Source organism: Calliopsis andreniformis, chromosome 10 (assembly GCF_051401765.1).
Source record: "Calliopsis andreniformis isolate RMS-2024a chromosome 10, iyCalAndr_principal, whole genome shotgun sequence".
Taxonomy (NCBI): Eukaryota; Metazoa; Arthropoda; class Insecta; order Hymenoptera; family Andrenidae; genus Calliopsis; species Calliopsis andreniformis.
Genome location: NC_135071.1, coordinates 4,802,147 through 4,815,926, shown reverse-complemented (window position 1 = coordinate 4,815,926; position 13,780 = coordinate 4,802,147). Strand labels below are relative to the sequence as shown.

General features: G+C 35.8%; 1 protein-coding gene across 2 annotated transcripts in view; it reads left to right on the top strand.

Moving 5' to 3' along the window:
• Hcs (holocarboxylase synthetase-like protein) overlaps positions 1-13,780 on the top strand; it is a 348,010-nt gene that overhangs the window by 100,823 nt on the left and 233,407 nt on the right. For both annotated transcript variants that reach the window (XM_076386483.1, XM_076386482.1), the window contains exon 8: positions 5,043-5,228. In XM_076386483.1, the coding sequence (XP_076242598.1) occupies positions 5,043-5,228 (186 nt within the window). The remainder of the gene's footprint in view (positions 1-5,042; positions 5,229-13,780) is intronic.

Sequence of the window (13,780 nt, the reverse complement as noted above, 5' to 3'; positions counted from 1 at the left end):
TAGAGATACACCTGCTTGTGTGTAGATGTTGAAGAGCAAGCGAGCGGGCTGGCCACATTTCAGACGGAGTTGCGACTTAGTAGGAATGCGTAATCATCCTGTCATCGTGTGCTGAACACGCTAATTCGAGGTTGCTCCTACTTCCTATGTGCCCCTACGCATGGCCCGAGGCCTAGACCCCTTCGAACTTTGGCCCCCGCTAATTCTCTTGAATTTGCACCCCTCTGTTTCTGTCTACGAGTGTGAATATTATTCATGTCGTAGGAGAAAACCTGGAAAGCATTGCCCTTAATTGTTTCCACTGGATTTCTCGTGAGACACAAATAGTAGGTTACCGCTTTCACCCGAGTCAATCAGTCGTTTCGAGCCGGAGTTAAGATTGGAATCGAAAATTTTGACTGCCAACTGCATAACCCTGGCCGAGAGGCTCAAACAGCTCTCCTTTGTATGGCTTTCCTCCTTTCCAAGCATAATGCGAATTTTCTAATTCTATCTTCCTGATCTGTTACGTTCTCGTAACGCACTGGGGAACACTGAGGCATCCGTTGCCGATCTGAGAATTTTGTACCCCTTTCTCGGTGGTTTATTTTATGATTTATGTGGCAGTGATGTGATTATTGCGATCATAAATGTTAGCTGAATGTTATTTCGAACTAATTACGCATTCGTGTAGTTGAACATGATTATGGTTTTTTTCAAATTAATTCTGCGGTTGGTAAATGGATTAATGTTCCATTTCTTATTTGATATAAATTTTTCTTTAAATAATTTCTTAAGTACTTTCTAATTTTATTATGTTAACATTCTCAAAATTACTCGACCGAAGCTCGTTTCGGGCATCATGATCGATGTCCGAATGTAATGTTCGAATTTCGAACCGAACCGAGAACTTGATTTTCGAACCGAACTGAGAATTGGAAAAATGGAACAGTTCGAAAGAAATCGAAACTAAGATTGTGTCTTTATTCCAAACAACCCTCAGTCTGTAGCTCAAATATGTACAGTATGTCCCACAAAATCCTGGACAGTCGATTATTTGGCAACCTATTAAAGATACGAAAAAAGTTTTTATATGAAATTGAATGGCAAGAGGGGGCTGATTTATTGGCCGTAACAATTTTTTTTTATGATTATTATTTACAGAGATATGAAAGTTAAGTTTGCTTTTTTAAATGGGATTATATATTTTTTGTTTGATGAGTAAATAGTACGTTCCAAGACGAATTCAGCAAACATTAATGTATACGCCCTTTTTTCAAATAGTTTTTAAGATATGACGAAAAAAAGTTTACTGATTTTCGGTACAAGAAAATCTGCGATACCAGGAAGCACAGTAGGATATCTCGACTCTCGACCACACTTGAAATGCTACGGGTTAAACCGTGTCTCTTGAAACCGATACGAAGAGACTGGGGTAGACAGTCCTTTAGCTTTATCCGTTAGCCTTATTTCTTTATTAAAACATGGGCGATATTTTTTCGCATGCCGTAAAGGTAACGGTTGTGAAAAAAACTATTGTGTAGAATTTAGGCCTGCCGTTTCTACCGCAGTCTCTTCGTATCAGTGTCAAGAGGCACGGTTTAACCCGTAGCATTTTAAGTGTAGTCGAGAGTACTGAAGATCAGTAAACTTTTACGCGTAATATCTTAAAAACTATTTGAAAAAAGGTGTATACATTAATGTTTGCTGAATTCGTCTTGAAACGTACTATCTATTGATCAAAAAAAATATATATAATCCCATTTAAAAAACCAAACTTAACTTTCATATCTCTGTAAACAATAATGATACAAAAAAATTGTTACGGCCAATAAATCAGCCCCCTCTTGCCATTCAATTTCATATAAAAACTTTTTTCGTATCTTTAATAGGTTAGCAAATAATCGACTGTCCAAGATTTCGTGGGACATACTGTATACCTGACAAAAATAAAAAGTAGAACCATGTGCTCAGTTCATTAAACAACTGAGTGCCCAGGGTCCTCCAGTATCTTCCTCCTTTTAATCCATAGATTATTTGTTGATTTCAATATCTGGAAAATATAAAAATTATTTGTAGTGCCAGACAGACTTACATATAATTTACTATACATAATTCTTCTGAACTTATATGTTTATTTATATCTTTTCTTACTTTATATAATATATACCTGAAAAAGGAAACAAGTAGACCAATTTACTCAGTTCATTGGACAACTGAGTGCCCTTCAAAATTCTCCATTAACCTCCAAAGGAGTTATCCCAGCTGCAAAAATATAAAATAATACAATAGCGAAATCAAATACAAATTTGAGATACATATTGTTGGATATCAAGGTTTTGTCCAGTCTGGTTTTCTAATTTTATGTATTTTGTTTCTTTATGTTCTCATGTTGGCAAGCGTGGCTGGTTCGCGTGTGGCGCTTGCGTATGACTGTGGCGTGGTCCTTTTTATATAAAAGAGAGTGAACTTTTGTTTTATATTATCGCTGAGTCTAGAACGTTGTTTTACTTATTGTCGAAGATATTGTTTTCTGTTTTCTTATTGTCACGGCCGTGTACTTTGCATAACGCCTACTAAATTGATATTGCATTGTTTTGCTACGAAATACAGTTTCAATACATATGCTACATGCATTTTACAATATTTTATAATACAGAAAGATTATACATTTTAAGAATTCTATCTTTGCAAGAAAATACAGCATGCAGGAAAGAAAAGAAGAAATAATGTAATATGTTTCTTAAAATGTAAAACACACATCGCACATCCATGTATAAACATTTCATACGTACAGATCTGTACAACCACACATGCCACATTTATGTAATTATATTCCATACTTACAAAAAGAAATCACATATTTTAAGAATCTTACCTGTGGAAGCAAATACGGTGGAATCGTAAAGTTCGTCGAAATTTAAAAAATGGCAGCTACTGACTCTCACGAACATGGGATGTCGAGTAGTGCTGACTGATAGGTTGCAAAAATGTGTGTGTGATGTAGACTAGCGTCGCCTACCGATACGAGGAGAACTAAAACGCGACTTCAACTCTGTACATCTGCACTTGGCCCCCCTGGTGCGAAGAAGCATGGCATAGGATATTGCTTGCATGATGTCCTGATGTTGTACGTGTGCGTGAATGGAAGAGTCCTACTGTTTAGACGCATGCGTGTAGTGCGTTGCTGCCGCAATTGTTTGAATTAGGGAATTGAGGTTAGGATATGGTTTCAGATTAGGGTTACTGCCAGTTGTACATATCTATTCTGTCACCTATTTTATTTTTAATACTATTAATGATATCAATGAAAATTGTCGATATGATTACTTTTTAGTGTTTAATACCGCCAAAATCGTCGCCGGTTGTTACAATTCTCTAATTCGTGAATAGTGCTTCTTCCATGCGACGTGCATCCTACTCATGGGGCCTTAATCAAATTATTTTCGAATATTTAGTCGTGGGTTCTCACAGGTTCAGGATTATTCCCTACCTTTGTTTGGCATCTATCGGTTTTCCTTCTCAGTGGGGCCAGCACCATTTTAGTGGTGGTTAAGAAGGATGTCGATTCCTTTTAGAGATTTTGGCAGGCACGTGTGGCACAAAAAAATGGCGAACAACTCGGCTTCATTTAACTCAAATTTGTGACAGGTTAAACAGTGTTGTAAATTACCTCGCAAATTCATGCAAGCCTGTATAATATTGAATCGTCATGAAGCTTCGTTAGATTGGTACAAGGATACGCAAAAAGTAATTAATTTAGCATGGGGTGTCTTGCAGATGAAGGAATCTGTTTCATCAGATCAGTGAAGAAGACGTATTTGCTTCTAAGAATAGAAAGAGACATTCGACTGGAACACGATCTGACAACGTTACTTTAGCACATAAGTGTACTAATCTAGTATATGTCATAGAATTTTTTAAATTTATGAATTAGTTGTTTTATATACAGAAATGATTGATTTTTAAGTCGAAATCAAACTTTTCGCTACGAATCGCTGTCATTTTTTTAACAATCAATATTTTAAAAATCGGCTACGACAAATACTAATTTCATTCACCTAGTTCTATTTAAAACTTCCGTTTTAATTTCCAGATTAGAAGGAGCAGAAATATTCATGATACCACAAATGTTGTTTCCGAAAATGGCGTCCAGAAAAACAACTGTAGAAACTATGATTTTATATATTTTTATGGAATATTGTGGAAATATTAAAACGTTATTGTATAAGAAATGAGTTTCATTTTTTTATAAAATTTAATTTTACCTATAATAAGAGTTTGCTAATTTCGCTAATTTTCAAGTATTGTAAAGTTATCTAGCCTCTTAAGACACGCCACGTATTTAAGAGCCAGGAATAATTATCTGTAGTAGGATCTTAAAGGAGATATCACACCGCATAGCCACGAAATAGGCCAGCGTCTTACGCAAAATAAAATAACGTTTAACTGAAAAACTAGGAGTTTCTGACCATATGTACAAATGAACTTTTTTCATTGTCTACATATGTAGAATCTGTCCTGCAAAAGTATCCCACATTTTCTGATACATCTGGTATATCAGTGCTATGAAAATCACCACTTTCATTAAACACTTATGATTAATACACAATATCTTAACTGCAGTTTCGTTATTCAACGATAATATCTTCACTAGATTGATTTCTGTTAATTAATTTTTTTGCTGTTTCTGGCTTAGCGTATAATAAAAATAATTCCTATCTACATTTAAATAGAGGATGATTCTCTTGCCAGTGAATTTGAAAACAGTATCGCCACCTAAACATTGAAATGATAGTTCCATGTCTGCATATGTGATCTAACGAGAGGTTTATAAGTGATAGATTTCATTTTTATGAAAATGGCTATATGCGTGTATACGTGAAATTAAATGGAAATTTTTTTATAGATCACATTGTATAGTTATTGTGTTATTGCTCGGTGTTTAGTTTGCGGCACTGCATTTGGGTCCACTGACGAGAGAATCATTCGATATGACATTATGTTTTGTCTAAAATGGATTTTGAATATAATATTTTATTGGGTTTGTTAACAATTTGTAGGTGCGACAAGCTGGAAAGCACACGTAGAAAAACTTAGGATATTGAGTCACACTGCCAAATTGGCATCCGATTCTAATAAGTCACTCGAAATCGAAGACATTCCAGGCATAGTGATATATCCTGAAAATACTGTACCGGACACTGAGAAGGAACTTATGCAGTGCGTAAAACCGAATGAAACATTAGGTAAGAATAACAAAATTTTTATTCTAATTTAATCGAGAAACAATGTTTATAATGAATTAATGGTTTTAACCATCTGTGTGAAATGTAAAATTTTATGTGTTCATAGTTTATAAGTTCATAGGATCGTAAGGGTCATAGTTCATAAAATCATAAGGTTCAAAAGGTCATAGTGTCATAAGTCATTTTTGTCTTGATGTACACTACAATGCTGCATCATAAAAAAATAGATGTTAATATTTAAAAAATGGCGGCGACCTTCAAAACTTGGAAGAAAATGACCTTAAAAGAAAAAACACACGAATCATAATATTTCTAAGGTTGCAGGAATGAATGTACAGGATAAAAGAGACACCCTGTATACAGGACGAGACTGTGAACAACAGTTTCCTGTATATACAGAGTGTTTCTAAACAGCGCGGCATAACTTTAAGGGGTGATTCTAGGCACTAAAATAAGACAAAAATCATGAATAATGATTTCGCGTTTGTCGCTTCATTTGTTAGTTATAAGCGTCTAAAAATCTAATGCAAATGATCAGAAATGAGCCTGCGCGGAGGTTTCATTCAGTAGTTATCCGCACTGCAGTGTAATCTTGATGCAAGGGAGGTGTTGAATAGTGAGTGATCTCTCCCTCCTTTGTGTCAAGGCTGCACTGCTGTGCGAATAACCACTGCTTGAGGCCTCCGTTCGCGCCCATTTCTGGTAGTTTTCATCAGATTTTTAACACATTGTTGACCGGCAATTTTACTGAAAATTTATCTCATGTCACTGGCTATTATTTCGTAATTGGATGTGGAAGTAAATCAATATAAATAAACTGTAACAAATTTAATAAATTAATAAAAAAAGCGCATCATGAGTTTACTTGTGGCCGGTCAGCAACGTTCGGCCATGAAAACACGAGTTAACTCGTGATCGGTCAACAATGTGTTAATAATTACTGTACTGAATTACTATAATGTACTTAAAATTGTACATAAAATTTACTTCCATTAAAAGTATATACAGGGCGTAACAGGTATATATTTCAATATTTCAAGGGGCAGGTGTATACTCCAATTGGATCACAAAATGTCCTATAACATAGTGTCGAATCTGTTTTCGTTTTGCAGTAATAATGCTTTAGCGATAACACTGTTCTGAAATGAAGAGTGGCTTGTGCATGTCAGTGGGACCAACACATAGAAAGAGTCCGTTGACTTAGAGAATCTAATTGCTTGAGAAGGTCGTCTTGGTTTCGGAAGACCTTTAACACGTATTACGATCTTTATAGACACAAATCCTTCAATAAGACTCTAATAGAAACTAGATACAAAAAAAAGTTACAAATTAAAGGGAAAGACAGATTTCGCACCCTTTTTATACACGTGTATTGTTCAATTTGTAAAGAATCGAGATAACTTTTTTACTGTTTTAAAGTTTTTTTTTAATGGGATCTCACTTTGTTTTACAAATACGATTTGTATGAAGAATGCTTTTGGGTAATTTTTTACATTATAAGTTACAAGAATTCGCCATCAACAGAGTCTTTTTAAAGAACAGAATTAAGAATTTATTTAACATAAATTTAACAACTATAAAAATGAATCACGAACAGTGTATTGTCGATTTGTACATATGATATATTTATTACTTTGGCCACTCAGCAGTGTGATAGTCTATCTACGGTGTTCAACGGAGATTATACCATTGAATGCAGCCTCTGGCACTGAGCTTTTTTACATTGATCTGTAATAACCAGGGCTGAATTTTACAGGAAGTAAATTAATGAGTGATTTTAACAGTCACCACAAAAATTGGAACTGTAAGAAAAATCATTCTAATAGGGAGAGCCTCTTTAATAGTTTCAACAAATACAATTTGTTTCTGCGTAATTTTAACGTCCATCACGTACGTACAAGATAACATCGAACTTAGATTTGATATTTTTCTCTTGTAATATTGCCGACAAAATTAACGTTAAAGTTAACGATGAAATCTGGGGTTTTGACCATTAGTCGGTATTTGTAAACATCAACTTGAAAAAACTATGCAGGGTATAACATATATACGTTTCAATATTTTAAGGGGTGGTAGGAAATTCCAATTAAATCATAAAATGTCCTATAACATACTGTCTAATCTGCTTTCGTTTTACAGTAATAATGCTTTAAAATTAGCACTATGTTCTATGTTATCAGTGAGACAAACACAATGAAAAAGTCCGTTAACCTAGAGAATTCGGTTGCTTGAGAAAGTTAATGTAGAATGAGTTAATGTATCCATCTAGTGATTAATCTTTTGGTTTAAATCCACACACGAAAAAGCAGTACACACACTACTAGAAGTCTTGACGTAGAATTTGGAAGAAGACCACACACACAACAGAAATATCACGAGAAAAGAATTAGATTTGTAGGAAAAGTCAGTCACGAATATTCGCACATCACGAATATTCGCACAAACGTTTAATGCAAAAGTTCATCGAAGAACTAACTGCGGCTTCTTGACTAACTCGTGGAGGACCTCTCATAACAGTTGGTGTTGTTAGATACCTAGATTTTCTCTCAAAGTCCCTTAGCTTTATTGAAGGCTTAGGCTTTTCGAAAACAGAGTTGATGTGCAAAGAAAGTTCTTCAATGTTTGACATTCAAATTCATAGTTTTAATGATTTCTGTAAACAAATTTCAACTAATTATATGACTTAAATCGCATTCGGCATTTACGCCTATTGCATTAATCGTCAGCAGACTGCTTTTTTTGATTGAGTAGAGGTAGAGGTATTTTCTTGATGTTTAAATAAACGGAATTTCAAATTAATCAATACGTGTGTAGTAAAACGTATATTACTATATTATAACGTCCGTACTACTGGGTGTCTCTCGTTAAACTTTGTCCTGCTCAACCGTTCCTTCGACGGCAGCTTTCCCCAACCATTTTCGAGACCCAATATTTTTTTTTTATTTATTTATTTATAAAGGTCACATCCACCATGAGGTTATTAGTCACCACAATACAAACACAAATACAACAATTGGATATTACCCATACAGTATAGAATACAAGTGTAAAAGAATCTTGTACAATGTAAATATAACTACATAATAACGGTGGATTTTAATTATGCTTAAAGTGCTTCTGGTTTTTGGGATTACTTCCTGGTGTTGTTATCAAATTCTGTTATATAGATTTACGTCCTTCAAGAACAATAGAAATTGTTTGGATAATTTTTCGTCATTCAGAATTTTGCTTGGATCCGTTGGAAGACGAAATTTGGATCTTGTGGGTTCGTAGTTTGTGCAGGTAAATAAGTGGTTGCCTGATATGATACAGTTGCAGTTGTAACACATTGTTGGTTCGCTTTTGGTTATTAAATGTGAATGAATAATATTTGTATGTCTGATTCTTAATCTTGTTAAAGTGACTTGATCTCGCCTATTGAATTTGAGTGCTGGGCTTTTCTCGAACAAGCTGTTACGAATTTTGCGTATATTTGCCGCAGTTGTGTTCTTCCAAGTTTCGTCTTCTTTTGGTTTTAAGGATATGTCTAAGGTAAGTTTGGAAATCTTTGTGGTTGTTCCCAGATTTTGTTATGAGTTTCTTCTTCGTCATCGGAACTGAGGATCTCAGATTGTAAATGTGTTGCTATCTTGGTAATGATAATTTCTTTAGAATTTAAATTGTGTAAGTTTTCAATGATTTTTTGTACTAATGAATGTTGAGAGTTTTCCTTCGTGATACTAGAGAGTGAAGTATCTGAATTAGTCAATACTATTATTATGAATTTGTTTTGGTCTGAATGACTGATATAGTCTAGAGCTTTTGTAATGCCACACATTTCCCTCGAACATAAGGAATATTCTTTTGGAAGTTCAAATTTCGAGTACTGCGTGGGAGTCTTGACAGTGCAACTTGTTTCCGTTTTGAATTTGGAGGCTTTGGCATATAATCTGGTGTAGTCTTTAAGATCTTGTACTTTCCTCGCAAGTATTTCTTGAGTGTTTGTTGTTCCTAAGTCTGAGGCTCCGCTTGGTCTTGGCAAATCTATTACTTTCAGGTCCGGTAGTGTCCAAGGGGGTGTGAGGTATTGTCTTCTTTCTAGCAGTTTTGGTATTTCTAATTCGATTTTTTTTGAATAGTGCCGTAAGCGAATATTTATCGCTTTTGGGAGGTATGATCTCTGTTGAGGCTCGATTATCGTGTTTTTGTGGAACAGCAACTTATATGTGTTGCTTAGAGATTTTGTGGCCACAGCTGATGCATATTTAAGGGTAAGTGATGTAGTATTATGTATAATAATAATATTTATTAAGATTAAGGATTATATTAGGTGACAATACTGTACACGTTAAAATACAGGTCTTTTTTCTCTCGACGGCACTCTCGACTTTCCTTACAACACTGTCTGCTTTTTCGCCAGGAAAAACCCTCAATGCCCTTTTCTCTCCTCCCATCACGCTCTTAGCACAATCGGCGACGCATCGGCCCATCGCCCAGCTGTTGAATCTGTTTTCTGTCCATCGACACTTTCTCTTTTACGACCCTCTTCCTGTTCTTAAAACTAAGGTCTTTTAAAACTATGATACTACAGTGATATACTGTGATTTTCAAGAGATGTTAAATTTGCTTCACTGAGGAGTCCAGTTATTGGGCTTGTTCGGAAGGCTCCAGTAATTATTCGAGCATATGCGTTATTTATTACCTCCAGTTTTTTCAAGGTACTCTTCCTGGCGGAGTTATAAATTATCGACCCATAGTCTACTTTGGATCGTGTAAGTGCTTTATACAGAGTGTAACAAAAATGTTGCAGTTCCTTGAAAAGAGTGATTCATGGGGTAATTTGAAACAACTTTTTCCTTAGCGAAAATGTAGGATGAGGCTTCGTTAACGAGTTATTAACGAAAAACACCGGCCAATGAGAGCGCGAGTTTGCCGCCCGAACGACCGCGGTAGCGTAGGGTGCGCGCTAGATGCTTCGGTTGTACTCCGAACAAGAAAGTCGTCATACATCGAAGAAAATAGCATTAGTATGATAACTGAAAGCGACATAATAAATAACACCGAGTCCTTTTTTTGTTTATCACTTGAAGTGAATAATTGCTTAAAATCGAGGAAAACTACGTGCAACGTAAAAACACGAATACGTAAATTTCTTATTCGCATAACGTATAAACGAAAAAGCAATACAACAAAAAATAAAGGGAGAGGAGAACAAACTTTACCTGTAGTTTGTAAACCTGTGTCACTGGGTCACTGTACCGATCCCTCTTCATCGACCGTCGAAATGGTTTATGCTAAGGTAGAATTTTTTCAAAGAAGCTCCTTCTACCCTCGCATAGTTTCCCATCGTTCTATTATGAGTTAACTTTCAGTACGACCACAAGATTGAGAAAGAAAAAAATCAGTATCTGTCAAGAAAACATGTGCTTTGCAGAAGTGCACAACGAGCACCAACAAGCAGTTTTACAAAAGCGCTCACTCCACTCTTTTATTGCCTACGTATCCAGTGCTTCGAGACAGAAAACAGACACATCGTGCATCGATCCAAAAGGGTCTGCGAAGAAGAGAAAGTCTTTTCCGTCCCCGAAGAATAAGAAAAAAATTGTTAGCACCATGTGTCGAGTTGTCGCTGCTAGAACCAGTCTAACCATCTTAGTAGAGATCAGGGGCACGCGTTTAGGTAATTTATGGCTTTATTGCTTTGGTTTCGAAGGAAACATGATCTCGAAGTGTCCGAACAAGGAAGGTCTGAGGTGCTTAAACTACGTGGGGGTACAAGGAGCTTCTTTGGAAAAATTCTACCCTACCATAAACCATTTCGACGGTCGATGACCAGGATCGGTACAGTGACACAGTGACATAGATTTAGAAACTACAGATGAATTGCATTTAATTCATTAATGATTATTATTTCTTAAATCTAACGCAGACTACTTTCAACGTTTCTATATTCAACGTTAATTCTCCAATTCTCCGTTCATTTCTTTTGTTGAATTGCTTTTTCGTTTATACGTTATGCAAATATTTTCATACTAATGCTATTTTCTTCGACGCATGCCAACTTTCTTGTTCGGAGTACAACCGTAGCGCCCAGCGCGTACCCAACGCTACCGCAGTCGCTCGGGCGGCAAACTCGTGCTCTCATTGGCCGGTGTTTTTCGTTAATAACTCGTTAACGAAGCCTCATCTTACATTTTCGTTAAGGAAAAAGTTGTTTCAAATCACCCCCTGAATGACCCCTTTTAAGGAACTGCAACATGTTTGTTACACCCTGTATGTCATAGAAAGTACCTCGTGATCTGCACCCCAATTTCTTAGAGCTAATGTTTTGAGGATATCCAATCTTCTTGTGCAAGTGTCTTTGAGGTTCTTAATATGTGGTACCCATGTTAATCTTTCATCAAAAGTTAATCCTAAAATTCGGACTTCCCTACTAGATGTCAATTCCTGTCTATCCAGGAACAGATTAATATTTTGATTGTTGTAGACTTTCGATCAATAGAAATTTATGAAAGTTGACTTGGTTTTGGAGAATTTGAACCCTGTTTCTTCTGAAAATTTTTGTAACTTGTTACGGGCTTTTTGAGTAATAAGTTGAGTTGTTTTGAGATTTCTTCCTGATATTAGTAACGTGACGTCGTCAGCGAACATAGTTACCCTTATTGGTCTTGGTACTGAGTTTGTTATATCATTTATTGCGATGAGAAAGTGACGCGAAAGAGTGACGCTCAAGATTGCTCCTTGAGGAACTTCGTTAGATATTTCAACTTTCTTTGACAATATATTTTTGACTCGAACACTTATGAATCTTTCTTGTGGGAAATTTTTAATAAAGTTTAATAAAGTTGAAAATATTACCTTGAAGTTGCAGAGATTTTTTAGAATTCTGTCCCGCCAGACGATATCATAGGCCTTTTCTATGTCTAGGCAGATCGCGATTAGATGTTATGCATTATAGAATGCATTGCAGACGCTAGATTCTATTGTTACTAAACTGTCTATGGTTGATCTATCCTGTCTAAAACCATTTTGGTGTGGTGATATAAGGTGGTTTTTCTCTAGATACCATTTTAATCTTTTATTCAAAATCTTTTCTAGTAATTTTCGGAGGCAGCAAGTAAGAGAAATTGGCCTATAGCTTTTGGTGTAGGACTTATTTTTTCCTGGCTTGAGAATCGTCACTAGAATGACCTCTTTCCAATTAGCGGGGAATACATTAGTGGTGAAGATCACGTTGTATATTTCTAGGAGATATTTTAGAGCTTCTGTCGGTAGTTTTTTAATGAATATGTTTGGGATTTCATCGGGGCCGGGGCTTGAGTTTTTACAAGTCTGTAGTGTTTTTTCTAGTTCTGCTAACTGTATTGGTTCATTTAGTCTATCTATTTCCGGGGTTGTTTTATAGTTCGCTGAAGATTCCCAGTTCCTTTCGTAATTGTGTTTATACGCGCGGAATTTCGGATTGAAGTTTTCGTCGCTTGAGTTTTTGACATAAGTTGCAGCAAATTTATTGGCTATCTGTAGTGGGTTGTATGTAATAGTTTTGTCGGTTTTTTAGATTAAAGTGATACTGCAAGATCATCTTGTACCATTTATTGCATTGATTTTCCTCCAGTTTTCTTCGTTAGATACATGATTTTGGAGAGCAGAAATATACTCTAACCAACTTTCCCTTTTGGCTGTCTTAAGTATTTTCCTTGCTAATGCTCTTGTTCTTTGGCAGATGCATTTGTTCTCAAAGGTCTTATGTTTCTTATAGACATTAAAGGCGTGTTTTTTCTCTTTTACTGCCTCTTCGCACTTGTCATTCCACCAAGGTAGCTTTCTTTTTTCCATTGTTCCAGAAGTTTTAGGAATAGTTTCATTGGCTGTTGCTATTATCAGTTGCTCTAGGCTTTGCAGATATTCATCTATGTTCTGCGGTTTCATATTGTGCGGTTGTGTGAGGTGTTGAGTTTTTGATTCAATAATAGACTTATATGCATCCCAGTTGGCTTTCTTAAATTTCCATCTGGGTTTGTAAATAGTTTCTTGCATACTATTATTTTGAAGGTCAATGAAAATAGGAAAATGGTCACTTGTACAAGTCAGAAGTTGTTGTCCAATTAATAAGATTAAATAGTGATGGGTTGCAGAAGGCCAAATCAATTGAGCTAGAGGAAACCGTTGATACGTTGAAGTGGGTGGGATTGGTAGAATTTAGTAATATCAGATCGGTTTCCTGTATTATACGCTCTATCATTTTGCCTCTTGCATCAGTGTATGCATAGTCCCACAAGGTTCAGTGATTATTAAAGTCTCCTAATAACAGGATAGGTTCGATAATTGTTGAATGAGGTTCGTTATTTCCGTTTCTTGAAGGTTGTGACTATTTGGGATGTATACGTTACATATAGTTAATTTTGTTGAGGGTAATGTAATGCGTGCTGCAACAGCTTCAAGTTCGGTTTGAATTTGTAGATCGGTGAAATGTATGTTGTTTATACAGGTGGCTACCCCACCACTTGCGATTGAATAGTTTGTTCTATTTTTATGTATTACTTCATAATTTTTAATATTGAAGTACTGATTCT